This window comes from Delphinus delphis, chromosome 1 (genome assembly GCF_949987515.2).
Source record: "Delphinus delphis chromosome 1, mDelDel1.2, whole genome shotgun sequence".
In the NCBI taxonomy this organism is placed as follows: Eukaryota; Metazoa; Chordata; class Mammalia; order Artiodactyla; family Delphinidae; genus Delphinus; species Delphinus delphis.
The window spans coordinates 37,221,794-37,242,613 of record NC_082683.1 but is presented as its reverse complement, the minus strand read 5'-3'; the positions used below and the strand labels follow the sequence as shown (position 1 = coordinate 37,242,613).

The window sequence follows — 20,820 nt, the reverse complement described above, 5'->3', positions numbered from 1 at the left end:
CTAGCAGTGGAGCTTCAGATATTAAGATTCCGTTCTCCGTCTTTAGTTCTCTATCTGCAGAATGGGTTTGTGGTGATCCTAAATGCCCTCTGTGAAGACTGCGCACTCTTCTGCTGGTGTTTTCTTAAGTGCTAGGGTGGGGGTGATGATGGGAGTGGCAGAGAGGGTACCTGAAGTGAGTTTTTGGGGAGTGGCTTCCTCCACAGAAGTTCAAGGGGAGATTTCCTGAAGGGAACACACCGACTAGAAGTCCAGCAGTGAGTTTTTGGGGAGTGGCTTCCTCCACAGAAGTTCAAGGGGAGATTTCCTGAAGGGAACACACAGACTAGAAGTCCAGCAGCTTCCCATCCCCCACCACTGGTTGTGCTTTAGTGGTCTTGGGGGCCCCCTGGAAAATCAGGTTTGGACAAGAAAGCCATTTATGTTAGGGTCACATCCTGTGTTTGGTTGCCAAGTTGCTTTGTGCCTTGCTGGTTGGTTTTTTGGTTTGCTATTAAAGGTGTTAAGCGGTAAAGTTTGTGGCAATCGATGCTTACAACGTTTCTTTTGGTTGTGGTATTATGAAGCAAGAACTTGGGGACTTGAAAAGTTAGTTTCTTGGCGCTTTCAAACTGATGGCTTACTGGGTTAAATCTTAACTTCTTATTTTGGTCTTGACCTGGGTGAATTCAGTGTAACATTACTCTTTGGCAATAAATTGACTCTTGTTCTACTTATTATTGCCCCAGAATCTTGGCCCCGAGGTAAGAAACCCATTTTTGAAAGGACTTCTGGGCCTTAAACACAACACCTAGAATTTTGAAATAGAGCCGATGCCATAAATCTTGGTTTTGCGTCTTGAAAAAGTTGGATTGGCTTTAGGGTGTGTGCTGTCTTGGGCAAATCTACCTGGAGAAAGGTCAAAGTGTGCTTACCACATTCTGAAGGCAGATGGAGGTGCAGTCCAGGGAAGGGGCAGCATGGCAGCTTCTGGGAAGCAGGTGCTCAGTGTTTATGGCATTGTGCATTTGGGTCCAGGTTTGAGAGTTTCCACCTCTTTCTGTCTCTGCATGTGTGTAATGAAAGTACAGAAGAAAATGTAATTGTACGAATGATGGTTCAGGAACAGTAAGAGTTTACTCCAATTGATAAAGAAATTTCCATTTTAAAATGAAAACATAACATTGTAAATCAACTGTACTCCAATAAAAGGTAAAAAAATAAAAACAAAAATAAACTTCAGGGGCTTCCCTGGTGGCGCAGTGGTTGAGAGTCCGCCTGCTGATGTGGGGGACGCGGGTTTGTGACCCGCTCCGGGAGGATCCCACATGCCGCGGAGCGGCTGGGCCCGAGAGCCATGGCCGCTGAGCCTGCACGTCCGGAGCCTGTGCTCTGCAATGGGAGAGGCCACAACAGTGAGAGGCCTGGCGTACCACAAAAAAAAAAAAAAGGCTTGTTTCTAATTGACTTCCTCTTATCTTTTCCAGCTGATCGCAGTATGTCTTCAGGAAATGCCAAAATTGGGCACCATGCCCCCCAGTTCAAAGCAACTGCTGTAATGCCAGATGGTCAGTTCAAAGATATCAGCCTATCTGACTACAAAGGTAAGAGTAGTTAGGTTCATTAATGTGGAATTATGTTACAATCTAGGGATGGCTTGTTCATTTTCTGTATCTCTTGTCATATTTTTGATTGTAAAATGATTTTTATATCTCCTGTGTCTTCAGGGTAAGAGGCTTTGTCTTTCTATTGAATTGAAGTGGTGATTATCATCAGTGAACACAGGGTAGCTATCCTAAGTCCAAACTGCTTCTGGAGAAAGCACAAGCTTCATTATGTCTGGACATATATCTTTATTATTTTCCCAGTATTGCTTCTCATATTATTGGAGATATTCTCATTATCGTGTTATAAAAGGCCTTCAACAATTTAAAGTCTCAGAGCTAAAGTCTTTGGAGCTGTGAGACTGTATATTCAGTTCAGTTTAAGAAATATGTGTGTCATGATTGCTGTATTAGGCAGAGGGCTTAGGCACATTCCCTTGACTGTTTTGCCCCTAGAGAAAAATTGGTGTCACAATTAGAATAACTCTCCTTTCTGTTAAATAGTTTCAAGTAGACAGCTAGCAAGTTCTAATGAGGTTCTTTTTATTTTGCAGTCATGGAGCAGCAGGGTCTTCTGGGACAATTGAAAATAGAAATTCCTTAGAATGCAAACCTGAAACTCAGGTGTCAAGTATACCTTTCTTGATGGTGTAGCAGTTGGTTCCAAGAGTCAGCTTTTGGGTAGAACCTGTGACTAGGTTTCTTAACAAATTACACATATTGGTTGGAATGAGAGCAGATAAGTGGGGCCCTATGGAGAGAAGCTCCTCCTGGCAAACAAGGTAAGTAGCACCATAGGGAGGTGACTCTGGCTCAAGGGCAAAGGCATGAGGTTTAGGAAGAGCTATTGTGTTCCCTCCAGGGCTTGACCTGCTGTGTAGCTTGTTAGGCAAAGCCTCTGAGGAAGGTTGTTTTCGGTGAGTGTGTTTATAGTGATTTTGGCTTTCAAAGTGAATGTCCAAAGGATCTGCTTGTTTTTGACTTTCAAACATTGTTGCTATCTGGAAATAAGTGAATATTTGGAATTGTTCCAAATAGCTCAGCCCATTAGGTATGGTGAGAAGCTGCCCTCAGGTTGAAGATCTAGAATACTTCAATTGGTAATCAGAATGAGTTTCATAAAATTGCAACTAGAAATTCTGTTACCTACCAGGAGAAGTTTTGGAACTTTTGCCTTATAAATTTTTTTTTTGCTTGTCCTGTCAGGCTTGTTTGAAACATATCTGTGGTTATTCAGGTGATCACTTAAACCTTAGCCATCAGAGACTTCCCTGGTGGTCCAGTGGTTAAGAGTCCCCCTTCCAGTGCAGGGGACGTGGGTTCAATCCCCAGTCGGGGAACTAAGATCCCACATGCTGCGGGCATGCTGTGGGGCAACTTAAGCCCGTGCGCCACAACTACAGAGCCTGCACACTACAACTAGAGTGAAGCTCGTGCACACTGCAGGGAAGATCCCTAGTGCCGCAAGGAAGACCCGCTGCAGCCTAAATAAATAAACAAATAAACAAATCTTACCCATCACATTACTGTGGTTCCTTGTGGAAGAATTGCAGAGGTTCTGACTTTCTCTTGTTGGTCTTACTGCCTTGCAGCAGAGAATGCAGCAATTCGGCTCTTTCTGGGCACTGATTATATAAGCATTGGCATTAGATTGTCCAGTAGATAATTGCGTCTTTGCTTTTTTTCTTCACTGGAGAACTTGGTGTTTGTGCTAATTTTAACTATCCAGAGATCAAAAATAGATGGAACAGTGTTTATCTGTAGTTGGCAGCTAACATGGAGGCAGGAAAATAAAGCATGGAAATGAACTTTTTCTTGTGGAAGAGGTTCTGACAGTAGGTGCAAGGAATCTTCTCTGTTGAGCATCTTGGCATTTTAACAAATGTGTCTGCCATCATCTTGGAAAGGCTGCTTTTTTCCATAGGAGAATGTCTTCAGGTTTACATTCTCTATAAGGCAAGGAAGTCTGTTTCTTTCCTTTTTTTTTTTAAAATACATTTATTTACTTATTTATGGCTGCGTTGGGTTTTCGTTGCTGCACGCGGGCTTTCTCTAGTTGCAGAGAGTGGGGGCTTCTCTTGTTGCCGAGCACGGGCTCTAGGCGTGCGGGCTTGAGTAGTTGTGGCACGTGGGCTTAGTTGCTCTGCGGCCTGTGGGATCTTCCCAGACCAGGGCTCAAACCCGTGTCCCCTGCATTGGCAGGTGGATTTTTAACTACTGCGCCACCAGGGAATTCCCAGGAAGTCTATTTCAAAGGCTAACTTGGGCTTTTTTATTTCCCCCCAGGAAAATATGTTGTGTTCTTCTTTTACCCTCTTGACTTCACCTTTGTGTGCCCCACGGAGATCATTGCTTTCAGTGATAAGGCAGAAGAATTTAAGAAACTCAACTGCCAAGTGATTGGTGCTTCTGTGGATTCTCACTTTTGTCACCTGGCATGGTAAACCTCTTGGTCCATTTGGCATGGAGATTTTTTGTTTTTCTTTTTTTAAAATTACTACTTTTTTTTTTTGGCTGCGCTGTGTGGCATGTGGGATCTTAATTCCCCGACCAGGGATGGAACCTGTGCCCCCTGCAGTGGAAGCGCAGAGTCTTAACCACTGTACCACCAGGGAAGTCCAGGCATATGGACTTTTAAATTAAGCAGCAACTGGGACTGGGAGGCTTTGGCAATAGACTTTCTCAAGTATTGATTTCTGGCTCATAGAAGGAGAACAAATGCTCTGACTTGTTGTTACTACCTGGCAGCAGAGAAAAAGCAGCTTGGATTACAGCTGAGTGTACCCTGGTGACCTTAACTGTCCTCAGCCGGTTATTTTACTGCTGGAAAAAGTTTGAAGTTTTCTGGGGAGTAAGATTAGGAATGTTGGACAGGAGAAGGAATAGTTATAGTTAATGCTTTTGCTACACAAGAGTTTGAATGAATGTATGTGTGCTTTTTGCTGTAGGATCAACACACCCAAGAAGCAAGGAGGACTGGGACCCATGAACATTCCCTTGATATCAGACCCCAAGCACACCATTGCTCAGGACTATGGGGTCTTAAAGGCTGATGAAGGCATCTCATTCAGGTATATACCTGCTGGGGGGCTGACAGTCATCAGGAGAATTATCTGATTGGCTGAGGACCTTTTATTTGAAAGGTAGAGCCCTGATCTGTGGAGTCTTTTTTCTTATTTCATTTTTTTTCCTGTTGTATTGAGAAATAATTGATAGACATCACTGTAAGTTTAAGGTGTATGGCATGATTTCATTTCATTCTTTTATGCTGGGCCTAAGGGGAAGGCCAGTGCAAGTGTGGGAGACCAGCCTATTTCCATTTCTTCTCTATTCTAAGAAAGCAATTTCTAAAACTGTACTGTCTTTCTCAAACCTTTAATACTTTTTTCCAGGGGCCTTTTTATTATTGATGATAAAGGTATCCTTCGACAGATCACCATAAATGACCTTCCTGTTGGCCGTTCTGTGGATGAGACACTGAGACTGGTTCAGGCCTTCCAGTTCACTGACAAACATGGGGAAGGTAAGTCAGTCTGCCTGGTGACAGGACAGCGGAGTGGGAAAGATGGGAGGAACAAAGTCTACCAGATAAAAGGGTGATTATGTCTCTTCAAGAAGTTGCCATCTCTGAATTATAGTGGGTTGTGGGGGTGGGGCAATGGAAAAGCCTGGGGAGGAGAATATAAAGGCTTCTTGTTCCAACCGCGTATTCCCAGCTTCTGCCCTGATCACTTAGTATCGCTCACTGCTGCAGATTCAACTTATTAAAAGAGTGTAGGAGGATCCCATAGGGTGTGTTAAGGGCGAAACAAAAGGCTGGGAATCACACCTAGACATGAACCATGCCGCTCTTGACAAGTGTTTACTGGGGGGAGAGCTTAATCCCTGTAGACCATATTTGTTTTATTGGGGTAATGTCCAACCAGTTTTGGAAAATGAAACAAAAATAGGACTAAGATAACTTATCCAAAGACAGTAGGTAGAAACAGTTAATACATTTTTATCTTTTAAAAATCCATTCTGTTGGTGCAATGTGGTTGTATTTGTAAGACTTATAATCAACAAATACCAAACTATATATATGCTCAATATAAAAATTTTTCTAAGGAAGGAGGGGTTAGGGCTGAAGGGTTTGAGATGAAATACCAAGGTTCTTCGTTAGAAGTTTCAGGATGAAAGACGATGTTCTTGTGAGTCTGAACATGACCGAGTAGATTCAATTTACGGTTTTTATCTAGCATTTGCTAGAGTGCAGGTCTTTCTTACTGCTCTAGCCCTTCTCTCCTTATATATTCTCTCATTGCAGTGTTTTGATAAAGTCCTGAACTACTTGCTCCCAGCCTTTGAGTTTATAAGGCTGTAGCTTTTGACAGCTCCCCACTTCTGCCCAGTGTAGTTGTTGCTTGGAATGAGATAGCCTTATCCCAACTGGGTTGAGTTTTAAGAACTCGGCTCCTCCATCTGCTGCAGGTGCTGGGTATGTAGGGGGAGGGGATCTTGAACCCCACCCCCACCCCAGCTTAATATGATTGAGGGTAAGATGGTTGTGATCAAGTGCTACTGATATCAAGTGCACAGGTGGACTTGGACAAATTTCTTGTCTTATTACATCTCATTTTCTTTCTCTAGAAAATAAGTAGTTCTGACTAGCTCTCTAAGGCTCATTTCAGCTCTGATCTTGTGAGTTAAAGGAGGTGGAAGTTAAGAGTCTGGATTAGTGGTGTTTTTTTGGGGGACCCAAAAGTGCTAGCTTGACTAGAGTGGAAGGCTAATAGGTAATGGGAATCAGAAGGCACCATTTGCAGAAGCATGTGTGGGCTTTACTCTGGATTAAAGGAGCAGACAGCTGCTGAGACTGCCCCCTGGTGGAGAATGAAGTTCAGTACAAAGACGGAAGGCACTGTGGAGTGGCCAAGTCGGCCCTTTACTGGACTTTGCTAGGACCTTGCATAGACTCTTGAACCCAAGCTTTCATGACTCTGTGAAGCTTGCTTCTTCACACTCTATTGTTCTCTGCTGCTTCCCATCCCATTAGAACAGGCACAGCTTTCTGTGCGCAGCCTTTTATGGCTTATAGTATGATAGTTCCCACTTGAGAGCATGTAAATACCAACCAGGCAGTCTATATGACGTGCTGTCATGTGTTGTTTATTTGACAAATAACCCCGCATTCCTATTTTTTAAATTGAGATATAATTGACATATAACATTATATTATTTTCAGGTGTACAACATAATGACCTTATGTTTGTATATCCTATGTTCCTATTTTTACCTAAAAATTTTTTTTGATCTTGAATTTTACACTTTTTTGCGGGGAAGGGGTCTTTAAGTGAACTACATTACATTTTAGCAGAGAGAAGGGTGGAACTGACAATTTCCATAGAGAAATTTTTTACTGAAAAAATCCTATATTCCTATTTTTAAGGACAAATAAACCAATATTTAAACACAGTATATATTCATAGTTAATGGTGGAACTGGGATCCAAATTCAAAGCCCTCTTTTTCTTAGGTAATTTCAAATGCTGAAAAAGTCATTGTTTAGGGCCTTCTGTGTTGGCGAGAGTTGTGGTACTTCAGCTGCACTTGAAAGCTGGTAAATGTGGGACTCAGCCAGTTCTTCTGGGCTCCATATTGATTCTGAAAAACCAGCACTGTTGGGTATGAGTGAAACATCCAAGTGTGGATCTTTCTGTCCTGTCATTAGTTATGGTACAGTCTTAAGTGCCAAGAGGCTTTAGTGCCAAGGAGACTAAATTGTCAAGGTCCTTCTTTCTGGTTCATTATTCCTCCTATCTTTGTATCATTTGTATTCCTGGACAGAAGAATCTTTGGTTTCCCTGCTGGCAAACTACAGGGTGGCTCTGGGTCTGGTCTCTGTTTTTATGTTGCTTTTTATTCTTGGAAGCTTGTTTATGCTTAGGACCTGTGTTCTAATCCTTTGGTGCCACTAAAGCTAATGACTGTGTCACAATCAAATGGAGATTTTGTAAAGCAGCTGGGTTTGCCATTTAGTGCTTGTTCCCTCCATACCTTGTTCCCAGACTGCTGTTTGCAGTGTCTGACATCTGAGGCTTTGACATCCTTGGACTGAAAGGGCCTTCCCCTCTCTCACCTGAGCAAGTGAGATTTTTGCTGCTCCATTACTGAACTTTGCTGACTACATGCTTCCTAGAAGACTAAACAGCAAATAGAGTAGAAAATCAGAGATTGGTTCCCTTGCCTCACTTTCCTCAGGTTTGCCCAAGGAGCATTGCTAACTTAGGATCGTTGGAAAGGTTGAAAGGTGCTTTTCTGCATAAAGTGTGCGAAAGATTCAAACTTGGACCTTTTGCTTACCAAGGTATAGCAGGCAGTTACTTAGTGAAACAAGGAGGACCTTCTGTGGAGGTTGTGCCCCTTATTTCAGGCATTCTTGTTTGGCAGAGTTAAGGAACACTGAGAAGGAAAACTGTTTGCTGCTTTCAGATCTCTGAAGGGCTGCTAGAGGGAAGAAGCAGCTTAGTGTTAGGGTTTACACAGTCCTAGCTTTGTCATTTTTTAGCTTACATTTTTCTTGGGTATGGGGGCAAGTCACTACCTTAATCAATTTTTATTGTGGTTATATATAATTTACCTTTTTTTTTTTTTTTTGCATTACGCGGGCCTCTCACTGTTGTGGCCTCTCCCGTTGCGGAGCACAGGCTCCGGACGCGCAGGCTCAGCGGCCATGGCTCATGGGCCCAGCCACTCTGCGGCATGTGGGATCTTCCTGGACGGGGGCACGAACCCGTGTCCCCTGCATTGGCAGGCGGACTCTCAACCACTGCGCCACCAGGGAAGCCCCTAATTTACCTTTTTGAGTGCATAATTCAGTGGCATTAATTACATTCACAGTGTTGTACATCTATCACCACTGTTTCTCTTTTTCATCATCCCAAACAGGCAGTAGTAACCATGAAGCAATAACTTACCATTCCCCTTTCCCTCCAGCCTTTGGTAAACTTCTACTTTCTGTGTCTATGAATTTGCCTATTCTAGGTGTTTCATGTGAGTGAAATCATATAGTATTATCCATTGGTGTTTGGATTCTTTCACCTAGCATAATGTTTTCAAGGTTTATCCAGGCTGTAGTATGTATCAGAACATTATTATTTTTAAAGGCTGAATAATATTCCGACACACACACACACACACACACACACACACACACACACAGAGTTATGTGTATCCATCCGTTAGCAGGTTGTTTCCACCTTTTGGCTATTGTGAATAATATTGCTAAAATATTGGTGAACTGGTGTCTGAATCCTTGTTTCCAGTTACTTTGGGGCTATATATAGGAGTAGAATTGCTGGGTCACATGGTAATTCTATGTTTAGATTCTTGAGGAACTGCCGAACTGTTTTCCACAGCACATGCACCATTTTACATTCCCACCAGCAATACCAAGGGCTCTTTACATCCTTCCCAACATTTACTTTCCTTTTTTTTTTTAAACTATAGCCATCCTAGGGGATGTGAAGTGGTATCTCATTGTAGTTTTGACTAGTGACGGCATATTTTCATATGTTTATTTGACCATTTGTATATCTTTGGAGATATGTCTTTTTTCAAGTCCTTTGCCCATTTTTGAATTGGGTTGTCTGTTGAGCTGTGGGAGTTCTGGATTTCAATTTTGGCTATTAATCCCTTATCAGATATGATTTATAAATATTTTTTCCCATTCTGTGGGTTGTCTTCACTCCATAATGTCCTTTAATCTACAAAAGTCCTTAATGTCAATCAAGTCCAATTTACCTTATGTTTTTTACTGTTGTTTGTGTTTTCAGTATCATGTCTAAGAATACATTTCCAAATCTAAGGTCATGAAGTTTGACCACCCTGTGTTTTCTTCAAAGAGTTTATCGTATATAGGCTGTTGATCCATTTGCGAGTAAACTTTTTGTGTATGGTATGAATAGATGTCCAATTTCATTGTTCTACATGTGGAAATCCAGCTGTTCCAGCACCATCTGTTGAAGAGCATTTAAGCTTATTTTTCAAAGGTGCATTTTTGAAGCATACATAAAATTACTGAGAACATATGAATACCCACTTACCTACTACCTACTGTTAACAAAATCGTAATATTTTGCTGTACATGCTTTAGACAGATTATTTTTAGAACAAAGTATAAAGTTGAAGCTGTTACTTAATTTCTTTAAATTTCAGTTACTCTGTGAACAAATTAGGTATCATAGTAATTAGGGCTCTGGTGAGGATTAAATTACATATTTATAGCTTTGAACTAAAAGGCTGAATGATCTCAGACTGCAGGGTAGGTTTCCTGGTGCCTGAATGTTGCTGTTTAGGGCTCACATTTGGTTTTGAGGCATCCACTTGTCCTTGGGAGGGTGGAGCTCACCACTGATCAGGTTATTAATTAGTATCCTTCCTTTTGCAGTGTGCCCAGCTGGCTGGAAGCCTGGCAGTGATACCATCAAGCCTGATGTCCAGAAGAGCAAAGAATATTTCTCTAAGCAGAAGTGAGCACTGGGCCATTTTAGGGCCAGGCTGCAGTAGGTGGCCATGAGAACAAAACCTCTTTTGTACTATTATCATACTTAAAACACAAGACCTTGCACTCAGCCCAGATGTGGTGTGGGACAGGACAGGCCTTTCCTGCAGGGGCTGGGGAGGCCAGGCTTTCTTCCTCTGGGGGGAATGGCCTGAGCTGTATTATGGGGCAGGCAAACTGATGTGTATAGTAGTAGTTTATCGCTTTTGGTCTTTTGTAGTTTTATTAAACTTGAGCTGAGACCTTGTTGATTCTTCATTTTAGGGGGACATTAGCCTTTGAGTGTAAGAGGAATTTACTTTTTGCTTTTCCCTCTTTAGGGGAAAATGAGGTGTGAGAGTGTCTCAGAATCAGGAAATTATATTGAGGGGAAATGCAAGTACATACAGAGGATGGACCTCGAAGCAAGGTGTTTCATTTCACCATATCTGGAGAAGAGCAAGGCCTCCTACTACAGTACTGGCCAAGGCACTGCAATTTTTGCTATAGGCTGGGTTGCAGGTTAAGAGCCCAATGAGATTACTGACATTTACTTTTACACTACTGGGAGGGCTGTATGAAACCTGAAGCTTGGCCTCTTCTGATAAATGCCTGGTACTGGTTCTGTAAAAAGATCAGAGTTAGAGGCTTCAGTACCTTTGGAACTAAAAGGGGGAGGGGGAGACAAACACAGCGCTGGTGTTCATAGGGTAGGTTTCTGTGTCAAAAGCACAGTGCTGAGCACCTCTTGGCTTCCCTGGGTTTCTATCCTTGATTTAAGGGTAGTTCTTATTCTCATATCATTGTCCTGAGGGAGGGTTGTCAGTGGGGCAAAGGTGGATTCCTCCTGGGCTCTTGAGGCTAGGGCAGATTCAGGACTGAGAATCCTTCTGTATATCATGTGGTGCCCTTCTAGACACCTTCCAGACACGGCTACCCCAGCCTACCTACCCCTCCAGTATTCAGACAAGTAAGAACTATGAGCAGCAGTATAGGATTCCTGGGGCCTTTAATAATAGCTTATTATATGCCAGGTACTATTTCGTATTTATTCAGTCTCCATAAGAACCCTCTGAGGCAGGTACCGTTATTTAGGGGATAGTTGCTTCTTAAGCCCTGTAACAAGTAGCATCTTGAAGCACTGCAGAGAAATGGTAACAGGTAATAATCCCACATTCCAAGGCAGGTGGCAAGTCTGGATCTGCTTTGGTCTTTTGACCAAACTTCTTTAAGCCTTGTTATCTTCATTTAATATCTCTACTATAATTCTTTATCAAAAATGATCATCTTGTACCCAGTAAAATCTTGTCTAGCCAAATAAGTCCCAGCAGGTGCAACTGTCATAAATGAGGATCCCACAGGGGAGGGGAGGGTATCAAGGGCCAGAGGATGCAGGTGGTGAGACCCTGGGGCTGAGCCAGCCTCTGCTGGGATTCTGAGGCTTCCTGGGGATGAATGTGGTGAAATGAAGCTCTTGGGATGTAGAGCTAGGCTCCTCTGAGGTCTGGGCCAAGCCCAGTAAGGCCAAGCGTTGGGCAGGCGGAGTGGAAAAGTAGGCCTTCTGCTCTTCTGAGTAGCGCTCCTGAGGTGGTACAGCATCCCGGTAAGTCCAGTCACGCCAATGGAAGTTGAAGCGTTCAAGCAGGGTGATCCGGTCAGCTCTTGCAGGTACACAGTCGAGGGGCTTTGTGGGTGGCAGATCTGGCACCTCTATTCCTCGCAGCAGCACGACCCCTCGGATGGCAAACCAGCCCCCAAATCTGGGATGTATGCACACACCTGATATGTGCTGGGGAGTGGGTAAAAAAGAAGACAGTCATGGAGGTCGTCTTGGCACCAAATCCAGCTACCAGCAATGCAAGCTAGGTTTGTTCACTTACTCATTCTCATTTCTCATTCTGAGTCTACATGTGAGCCCCTGTCAGTCCTTGACTGGACTCTTCTATTCCCTCTCCTGGACAACTTTTTTCATGAAGTCACTGACCACAAGGAAACGTTCCTTGAGCTGAACTTCAGCTTCCCAGTCTCACCACTCTAATCACAGCTCTGCCCCCTCCATTCTATCACAAAGACTAAGAACAGACTAGTTCTCTGTGTCCCTAGGAACCAGACCCCTGACCATGGTGCATCTTTGTCCTGGATTGTACCCATCAATTCCTTTACCCAGGGGAGGTGGAAGAATGACACCTGAAATCTTTTTTTTCTTTTGGCTGTGCTTCGCGGTTTGCGGGATTCTCAGTTCCCCAACCAGGTAATGAACCCGGGCCATGGCAGTGAAACCCTGGAATCCTAAACACTAGGCCTCCAGGGAACGCCTGGGACTTGAAATCTTGAGGGATTTTCCTTTCCTTTTCTTTCTCAGCCCCTATTCATTAATATTTACCCTCTGACCTGGGTTCCCCAGGGGTCAGACTCCACATCCTGTCGTTGGTAGTAATAAGCTGCCCCTGCCACATGGGCTGCTGTCTGGGCCAGAATCTTGGGGCGCCGGTTTGGGTGTACCTCGTAGTCAGCGATGATTTCTACTTGCATCTCTGGGAGGCTCTGTGATAGAGAACGAGATGGAAGCTTTTAGCACAAGAAGAATCATGACCATGTCCAACAGAGCCTTAAGTTGTGTTAACACGGCCCTGTCCTCAGAAGTCATGTTTAAAGGGGAAACATGATCTTAAACTTGGAGTGGGGCTGGGGGCTCCAGCGTGAAGAAAGCAATATTGTGTCTAAGAGGGCCCATGTTTGAAGGGAAATACAGTCTTGTTCAGAAACCTTTATGAGGGGTGACTTGGCTCTGCCCTCCGGAGGCCCAATGTGGAGGAAGACATGGCCCAGCTTTGTGGAGACCCAGTGTATGTGTACGTGTGTATATACATGTAAAGTGTGTAGTGGGGGAGTATTCTGTCCTCAAAAGACCCCAAAGACAGCATAAAGCTTCCAGGTCTAGGGCAAAGAAAGGTGAGAGATGCGTGGGGAATGTTGGGCTTATTCCCATTTCACTTGGAGGCCAAGGGAAATCTGATCATATAGTTGTCCATCAGTGAAGGGTGAGTGAGACTGGTTTCAGGCCTGGGGGGCTGCTAGAGGAGGTGGCCAAACCCGGGGTGAGAAGGCAGAATGGGGAGAGATCACATTGTCAAGGCTGGCTTTAGGATACCCTTCTGCCCGGGACGTGGCTCCTAGCCCTAGGCAGGTCTAGATCCTGCACTAAGCTTCAAGGAGCTGGAAGCAGATGCAGGTTTTGAAGCTGGGGAAGGCTACAGCCAGCGTTGCTCACCTCTCTAACACGGCCCAGGTGGTATGCCACACACTGGTCCACAGGGTCAGTCAGTGGTTGGAGGTGGCAGCTCTGCAGGAAGGGCTTGAGGGCCCGGTCAAACATGGCAGGTGTGCTGAGTACCAGGAAGGCCAGGGTAGGTCCTGGCAGGGGCAGGTGGAAGGCTGGAGGCAGGAGTGCATTGTACCATGCCACCTGGAACAGAGAAAATTCAGGCCACACAAGAGGGCCAACTTAGGCCTTAGCCAGGCCCATACCTTAGCTTTGCATTCAAGGCTTCATGCATCTTGCCCAGCCTCCCTCTTATTCAATCAATGAAATTCTACTGATGTATGATGTGTGTTTATGGGGACGCATCTGAATCTGATATGGAGTTACAATAGAGAGGCAAAGAATTCATAAAAAACTAAGGACAAAAAAAATTGATTATATTGTGATTAGTGCAATAACAGAGCCAGTGAAGGCCCTCTGAAATTTGAAAAGGCTTGGAAGCTGAGTCTTGAAGGCTAGGAAGGAAACTTACAGGCTGACGTGGAGAGGGAGAATCTGGTATGTGTTTTAAATAGGTCCCAGCATAAACAAAGAGGTAAAAAGTGCAAGGCATAGTTGGAGAATAGCAAATTGTCTAGTTTGACAGAAGTGAAGCATCTGTAGAGGGGAGCAGAGGGAGAGAAGCCTGGAGAGATCAGTAGGAGTAAGACTGACTGGCCTTGAATACTACCAATTTGAGGAATATGGGTCTAATTTGGTGACAATGAGGGGCTAGCCATTGAAGATTTAAGGAGTAAACTGACATGATCAGTTTTAGATCAGTCTGGCTGCAGTGTGGAGGATGGAATGGAGGTAAAGTGACAGCAAGTAGGTTACTGCAGAAATTCAAATGATAAATAGTGGCCTGGACCAAGAGCATAGATGGGTTGAATGGAAGGAAATGGATCTGGGATAGGAGACAGATTGCTAAAGGTCTCAGTGGCTGATTGTATGTGGAGCTAGGGAGGTGAGAGAAGGAGGAGCTTAGGATGATTGGCAGGGCTGTATATGGCACTGTTCAATACCATAGCTCCCCCTATCCAGGCCTACCTGATTGCACCAGCTAGGCATCCCCACTCTCCCTCATACCTGCCATCCACCACTACTACCTCAACACCTTTATTCAAGCTCTTCCTGATATTTGGGATGTACATAACCTTCCAATCTATCTTTTCATATATAGTTCAACTCCATTTTTTCCAGGGAAGCCTCTCTGAGGCTAGATCCAACCTACTTCTTCCTCTATAATCCTCTCCCAGCACTGCTGTGTGCCACTCAGTGGAAGGGGTGGAAGTGGGCTGCCTCGTAAGCATCAGGCAAAAGGCTCAAGCTGAGTTGACTTAGCTTTGTTTCCAAGCACAGGGTTCAGTGCAGGGGACACTGGATATAGGGAAATGGACCTATGGGAACAAGGGTAGGTGGTGATGCCAGACTTCTGTGTCAGGCAAGTGTATAGTTTATATACCCAGCCCAGCACTGGTGACTGGCAACATCATGAATGTAACCTTTTATTGGTAGATGGAACAACCCAGCCAACTCTCTGCTTGCTCAACACCATGAATGCCCTTCGCTAATCAGATGACCAAAATTCTAGCCATGCAAACATTCCAGGCCTTGCCCTCCTCCCAACTCCTTCGGGAAGCTTCCAAAATGACTCTGGCCCCACAGTACCTTTCTTCCTGTAAATTACGTAGGTGACAAAGCCACAGGGTTACTGGATCATATGGTGTCTCCTATTCATCAATCCGGCATTGTATGAGGGTAAAAGGACAAACCTGCAACAGTTCTCTACCCGTTTAGCCCAAGCCCTGTCCCGATACGTCAAACGAACACGGGGCCAGAAGAGCTCGGGAAAGTTCAGAGGACTCCAGGGCCTCACGCCGGTGGCACCGAAGCCAACCATACACTTCGCCCTAGCACCACAGTAGGGATAAACCAACCTGGAAGGGGTAAACCTCGAAGCCGAAAGGGCACAACGTGTCCTCAATCTTCTGCTTCAGCTCTGCTACTTGCGGCTCCATAGCGCACGCTACACGCTGAGCCTGCTGGGGAATGGAGTCTCAAGGTAACTCGGGACGTTAAGCTTTGAGGCAGCTTGGACTCCATTTCCCCAGAACTACTGGGATCGGCAGCGGGACTTCGTTGGCTCTGCGCGATGCATCCTGGCACACGTAGTTCATTCGGTCCTTAGAGACAGCCACTACAGAAGCCGAAAGACTCAGTTTCCCGGCAAGCTTCACGGTGGGGCTGTGACTGCGCGTGTTGCTTCTAGGGAAACGTAGTTCGGTAGCCTGCATCACCAGCTGTCTCCAGTAGAGGTGAACTCAGTTTCCCAAGTGGCACCGCGGAGACCAGTGCGAAGGCGGGCTTTCCCGGCCTACCGTAAGGTTTGAACCGGGCGGCGGCAGTAGTTCGGTGTGATGGCGCAAGTGTCGTGCGTCTGGAGAGGTCTCGACCAAGATTCGGTACCTTTTAACTCCCACCTGATATCTGCGTATCAGGGCATCCCGCTTTTCCACCAGTTCCCCAAGGACGTTGCTCCCGTGACTAGTCCCAGAGGCGTAGTTTTGGTCTGATACTGCATCCTTACCTTTATTATTGCATCCCCCACTCACCTCTTTAGATCTGACGTTGTGGTCTTTCCTGGGCTGTGCCTTGGGTGCCCACAGTTGGGAGAGCAAGGGCACAAGATGCCAGGGAGCCAGAGCTCTGCCGCAGGCTATGAGTAGGAGCCTGAGATGGTCTGAGCACCTCGATGCGCTTCTCAATGCTACTGACGGAAATGTGGCCAGGATTAAGGTGAGGGGGCGCCTGAGTCCCCCGCCCTCTGGTTTAGGGGCTGTGGGTTAAAGGACTGCAAGACAGAACTCATTGGCCTGTGCATTTGTTTTTTTGTAGCAAAGGCTGTATCCCCTTGGAGTCTCCACCACGGGTATTGTTCCTTTTTTCTACCTATCCCTCAGCCTTTTCTCTACCTATCCCTCAGCCTTTTCTCTTTCCAGAATCTGCCTTTTTCCAGTGCCTATGCCGTCCACTAGTCCTTGCAAATTCCAGCTTTTTATTTTCCTGAACAAACATTTCGCCCCCCCACCCCCCCAATAGGCTTTGCACTCGTCCCTTCCTTATTCCCTCAGCAGGAGACCTGACTGGGACCTGGATTTCCCCTCATTACTTGCCTCCCCAGTCAGGAGTCCAAGCTCAACAGCCTTGGGCTCTAGAGACTCCCATTGTCCCAGAGAGACTAAGTTGGGCTGAGGCCCGTAGTGCATCTTCTCTCTGGGATGAATTTACTATTCTTCGATCCCAGCTTCGATCCCAGGCTCAGGTGAGGCATGGAATCCTAGGTGAGTATGTTTGGGGTTTGCGTGAGAGGAGGATACCAGGGGTTGGGGGAACCCCTTGCATAATAGATCGTGTGGTTTTTCTGCCTGGGTAGGTGACTGAGGCGCTAAGGCAGGCTGTGCAGGGCCTGCTGGAAGAGCGAGAGCAGCAGAAGTACCAGATCTCTGCCCTAGAAGGTACCTGATCAGTTCTTTTCTTCATATACACAGTCTCATATGTGTGAACACATTTTGTTGCACTCCTGTTGTGTGTGTGCTTGTGTCTTGATTTGCAAGTGGAGTCTCTAGGCTCATGTGTGAAGTTCTTAGAGGGGCTGATCCCCAACTTGTCCCACTACAGCATCACTAAGGTTGCTGCAGGGGGGCCCAGAGCAAAGGGTCCTTCTCCTGGAGCAACGCCTGGAGGGGCTGAGAAGGGAACTGCAGGGCCTTTGAAGCTAGGTACAGGAACAGGCGTGAGCCCAAATACAAACAGGACCACAAAAGTGCAGTGCTACCAGTGGCCTTCACCAAGAGCTGCAGAATGAGTAAGTGATGGGCAAAACCTCGCCTTCTTCAGGCCTCTGAACTCCTGGTACTCTGGTAGCCTCCTCTGGGCTTGTTAATTGGCTTTAGAATGACACTGCTGTCATTCCTGCAGGCTGCAACTGCTGTGGGAGGAGTCAGAGATTCTTTGGGAGGAATTGAAGTTGCTGCAGGACCAGCTGAGTGAGTAAAAGATTGGGGGTGGGTATGAAGTCACCTGTTCCCTTTTCTGGAAAGCCTTCTTGCTTTCCTAATAAATGACCATAGCTCTGACTGCTTGAGCTTCCTAGAAATCTGGCCAAATATTTTGTCTTACCTCTCATGGTGTGAGTCTAGTCTCCCCAGTCAGCTTGGAAACTTCTCAGCAGCTGGACCAGAATGCTTCTGTCCTAGTTTTCAGTGCCAGAGAAGGGGAAGGAAGGAAGTTGGAGAACATCCCCCTTACATTTTCTCTCATCCACAGGCCAGCACCAGGAGCTGCTGCTGAAACAGATGACTGAGGGGCGGCAAGCTCAGGCCCACAGCTGGAAGGTAGGACCAGGATCGGACCTATCTGTTCACATCTCCCTTTGGAGGCCCCATCCTTTCTCTGTCTATCCTGTTTTGCTGGCGGGCCAGGATACCCTCTCCTATCTCTATCTCTTTCCTTCTCTTCCCTGTGCTGACTCCACCTGCCTCCAAATCTCTTCTTCCCAAGCCCTCTGCTCCAGGCCATGAGAAACTATCTTTGTCCACATGAGGGTTCCAAGTGTGCTGAAGAGGCTAATTGTGGGGAGGGGGAGTTGCTTCTGGAGAGGGAGAGGTTTGGTCCTACCTGGGCCCATGGTCTGGCAGATGTTGGATCAGCTGGAAAGTGGCCAGGAGGGCAAAAGTCACACCCTGGAGACTGCCAGGACAGAGGTCCAGGATGCCCGGTGGGAGCACGACCCCCTCAGGTCAGGGAGTGTGGGTGCTTGCGGTAGTGGAAGGGATTCGTCTCACAGAGACCAGGCACTAGGGACCAAAGTTCAGCTAGCTATCTTAAATTTGAAATGGGCTGGTAGGGGTGGTATGGTAGGGGTTGCAGCCCATACGGGCAGTACTGGGCATTCTTTACTTGACACAGAGTCACCGAGGTATTTCTATATATTTGGAGGATAAAGGGGGAGGGGACTGGAGTCCTAGCCTCAGGAAGGAGGACAGTTCTGTGCTGGGAGGGCCCCCTTGACCCACCATCACCATCTCTGCCTCTGATTCTTTCCCCTTTGCAGGACCTCCGTTCACGTCCCCCAGTCTAAGCTGCCCCTGGCTGCCACCTTCGCCATGTCTCTTTCTTCATCTAGCTCTGAAGTCAGTCTTCCAGACAGTAACAGTAGTTGGGAACTTTTAAGGTAGCTAGGTGGGGGTAAGGCATGGATCTTGGGGAAGCTGAATCTGAATGGTGCCTGGATGCCAGCTGCCTAATTGTTTGACATTGGGTAGAATGGAGTCTCTGCCTCTTTCTCTGTGAATCCATCAACCTCCGTTGCTCCTTATCCCGAGTCAGGCCTTTATGTCCTTCCCCATCAGGGCCCACAGCCTAGGTCTGTATGTATCACAGTGCTTGCTGATGATTTGTTCTCTCTTCCCTTTCTTTCCTCTTAGATCTCCAGAGGCATACCCTTTCTAACCTGCAGCCCAGCAGCTTTCAGCTCCAGGCCCAGAGCCCTATACTTTAAGGGCCCCAAGATGCTCCTGAGTGACTGTAAGGACTTGTATGAGCAGTAGGATGATGTCTTCTTTGCTCACCTTCCCTTCCAAGGTCCTGTTTCTGGGTCCCCTTTCCCTCCCCTCTTGATCTAGCTGGTGTTTGCCCTCCCTACTGAGGTTTGTCACTGCCTGTCCAGCCTTACCCACAAGCAATAAAATGGTTTAATCCTGCCTGATGTGTTTTCTGTGAATCAGCACCCACATGGGATAGACTCAGCTGTACCTGTGACTTGACTGCTTCCTGTCACCTCTCTCTCTGAAATCCAAGTTCATAGACATTTATAACTGTATCTTCTGAGTGCAAGCCCTGTGCTCAGTGGACGTTGGAAGGAAGAGCTCCCATTCTGGTGGGTAGAATGAGGTAGGACAATGCTCTGGGGCAGTACTGCTATGGGGATGCAGAGGAGGGCAAGACACTCTGGTGGGCCTTTGACCTGGCAAATAGAAGGCTTCCTCTCCTTTTTTTTCAGCTTCTGCCTCTTGAGGCTCACTCTAGCCCCTCCATATTTCTTCATCCTCAGCGGTCCAGGCTGCATTTCTGCAGCAGTCTCCTCCTTAGTGTCTCTTCTTTCAGTCTCTACCTCTAGTCCAATGGCGTTCAGGGCTTTTTGACTGTGACCTCCAGTAAGAAATACAGTTTACATTGTAGCATAGTAAATATAAATGTATGTATTCATTAATTGAAACAAATTTTATGATTCAATACTATTCTTTAAATTTTTTTTTTTGATGATGAGAAACGATGCTGTATTTAATTTAATTAATTAATTAATTTATTTTTGCGGTACGCGGGCCTTTCACTGTTGTGGCCTCTCCCGTTGCGGAGCACAGGCTCTGGACGCGCAGGCTCAGCGGCCGTGGCTCACGGGCCCAGCCGCTCCGCGGCATGTGGGATCTTCCCAGACCAGGGCGCGAACCCGTGTCCCCTGCATCAGCAGGTGGACTCTCAACCACTGCGCCACCAGGGAAGCCCTTATTCAATACTATTCTTACTAAGAGTTATGCACTCTGATATTTCCTATTATATTTTTTAAAATGCTTTGTGGCTATTGGTTCTGATCCTTCTACCACTTGGTTGCTCTCTGGAAGTATACCTTCCTGGGTAGATTAGGGAAGCTTTACTTTTTCCTTACCTGGGCTTTGTGTTCTAGACAGTGCAGTCCAGGGTTTCCCTAGAAGTAGCAGCATCTCACTGAGGTCTCATTAGGTCTCTTCCAGTGCTAAATACAGCCCAAAAAATAATGTCATTTATCCACCAAGTGGATGTTTATTGAGCATAATACATAACAGTCCTGGTATATATTTGTCCTAAGCTAAGATGTGCAGTGGACTCCCATCTCTTAGCTCAGTCTAGCTGGGAAGAGGAGACAGTTATCTGAAATAAAAGCATAATAAAAGGCTGGGGTGAGTAGAGCAGGAACTACTTCCTGTTTTGGGGTGCATTCAAGGCCCTGGCCTAATCAGCAGACAGGTCATGAAGGGTGGGCCTTTGACACCTGAATAGCTATAAGGCAATCCTCATGTTTTCTTCCCCCTCAGCATTAGGGAGATTGATGAGAATGGAATGGTAGAGATGAGACCTGGGTCCAACAGAACCTGTTCAAAAAAACAAAACCCAAAAGTTCCCATGAAGGCTCATCTTCCTGCTGAAGCAGATACAAGGAACCCCTGTCTTTGACATCTTTTACTGGGCAGGTGATATATCTGGCATAATGGCACTATTTAATCTACTTGCTACCAGTGCTCTACTTATTTATCAACTACTTTGCATCAAGGTCTGTGGAAGACAGGTTTGCAAGGGTGCCAGGGCTCCAACAGAAAC

At 45.9% G+C, this 20,820-nt stretch overlaps 3 protein-coding genes across 5 annotated transcripts in view; 2 read left to right on the top strand and 1 right to left on the bottom strand.

Annotated features, from left to right (window-relative positions):
* Positions 1-10,366, top strand: part of PRDX1 (peroxiredoxin 1) — a 45,921-nt gene extending 35,555 nt beyond the window's left edge. For both annotated transcript variants that reach the window (XM_060021344.1, XM_060021336.1), the window contains exons 2-6: positions 1,467-1,583; positions 3,870-4,023; positions 4,532-4,654; positions 4,976-5,106; positions 10,011-10,366. In XM_060021344.1, the coding sequence (XP_059877327.1) occupies positions 1,478-1,583; positions 3,870-4,023; positions 4,532-4,654; positions 4,976-5,106; positions 10,011-10,096 (600 nt within the window). In that variant the 5' untranslated portion in view covers positions 1,467-1,477 and the 3' untranslated portion in view covers positions 10,097-10,366. The remainder of the gene's footprint in view (positions 1-1,466; positions 1,584-3,869; positions 4,024-4,531; positions 4,655-4,975; positions 5,107-10,010) is intronic.
* A 735-nt stretch (positions 10,367-11,101) lies between these two features.
* MMACHC (metabolism of cobalamin associated C) lies at positions 11,102-15,585 on the bottom strand. 2 transcript variants are annotated; one of them, XM_060021316.1, is made up of 4 exons: positions 15,345-15,585; positions 13,375-13,569; positions 12,495-12,647; positions 11,102-11,892 (listed from the first exon to the last, which is right to left on the bottom strand). In XM_060021316.1, exons 1-4 carry the CDS (start codon positions 15,423-15,425, stop codon positions 11,479-11,481), a joined length of 843 nt encoding a protein of 280 aa, XP_059877299.1. In that variant the 5' UTR covers positions 15,426-15,585; the 3' UTR covers positions 11,102-11,478. The 2 variants fall into 2 exon arrangements, with proteins under 2 accessions (XP_059877299.1, XP_059877308.1); XM_060021325.1 differs by lacking the exon at positions 15,345-15,585 and adding an exon at positions 15,076-15,330.
* Positions 15,586-15,852: 267 nt separating this feature from the next.
* CCDC163 (CCDC163 homolog) lies at positions 15,853-19,157 on the top strand. The gene is made up of 9 exons (XM_069540442.1): positions 15,853-15,869; positions 16,028-16,203; positions 16,303-16,336; positions 16,539-16,729; positions 16,841-16,922; positions 17,086-17,272; positions 17,386-17,453; positions 17,734-17,801; positions 18,894-19,157. Exons 2-6 carry the CDS (start codon positions 16,126-16,128, stop codon positions 17,178-17,180), a joined length of 480 nt encoding a protein of 159 aa, XP_069396543.1. The 5' UTR covers positions 15,853-15,869; positions 16,028-16,125; the 3' UTR covers positions 17,181-17,272; positions 17,386-17,453; positions 17,734-17,801; positions 18,894-19,157.
* Positions 19,158-20,820: the final 1,663 nt, after the last annotated feature.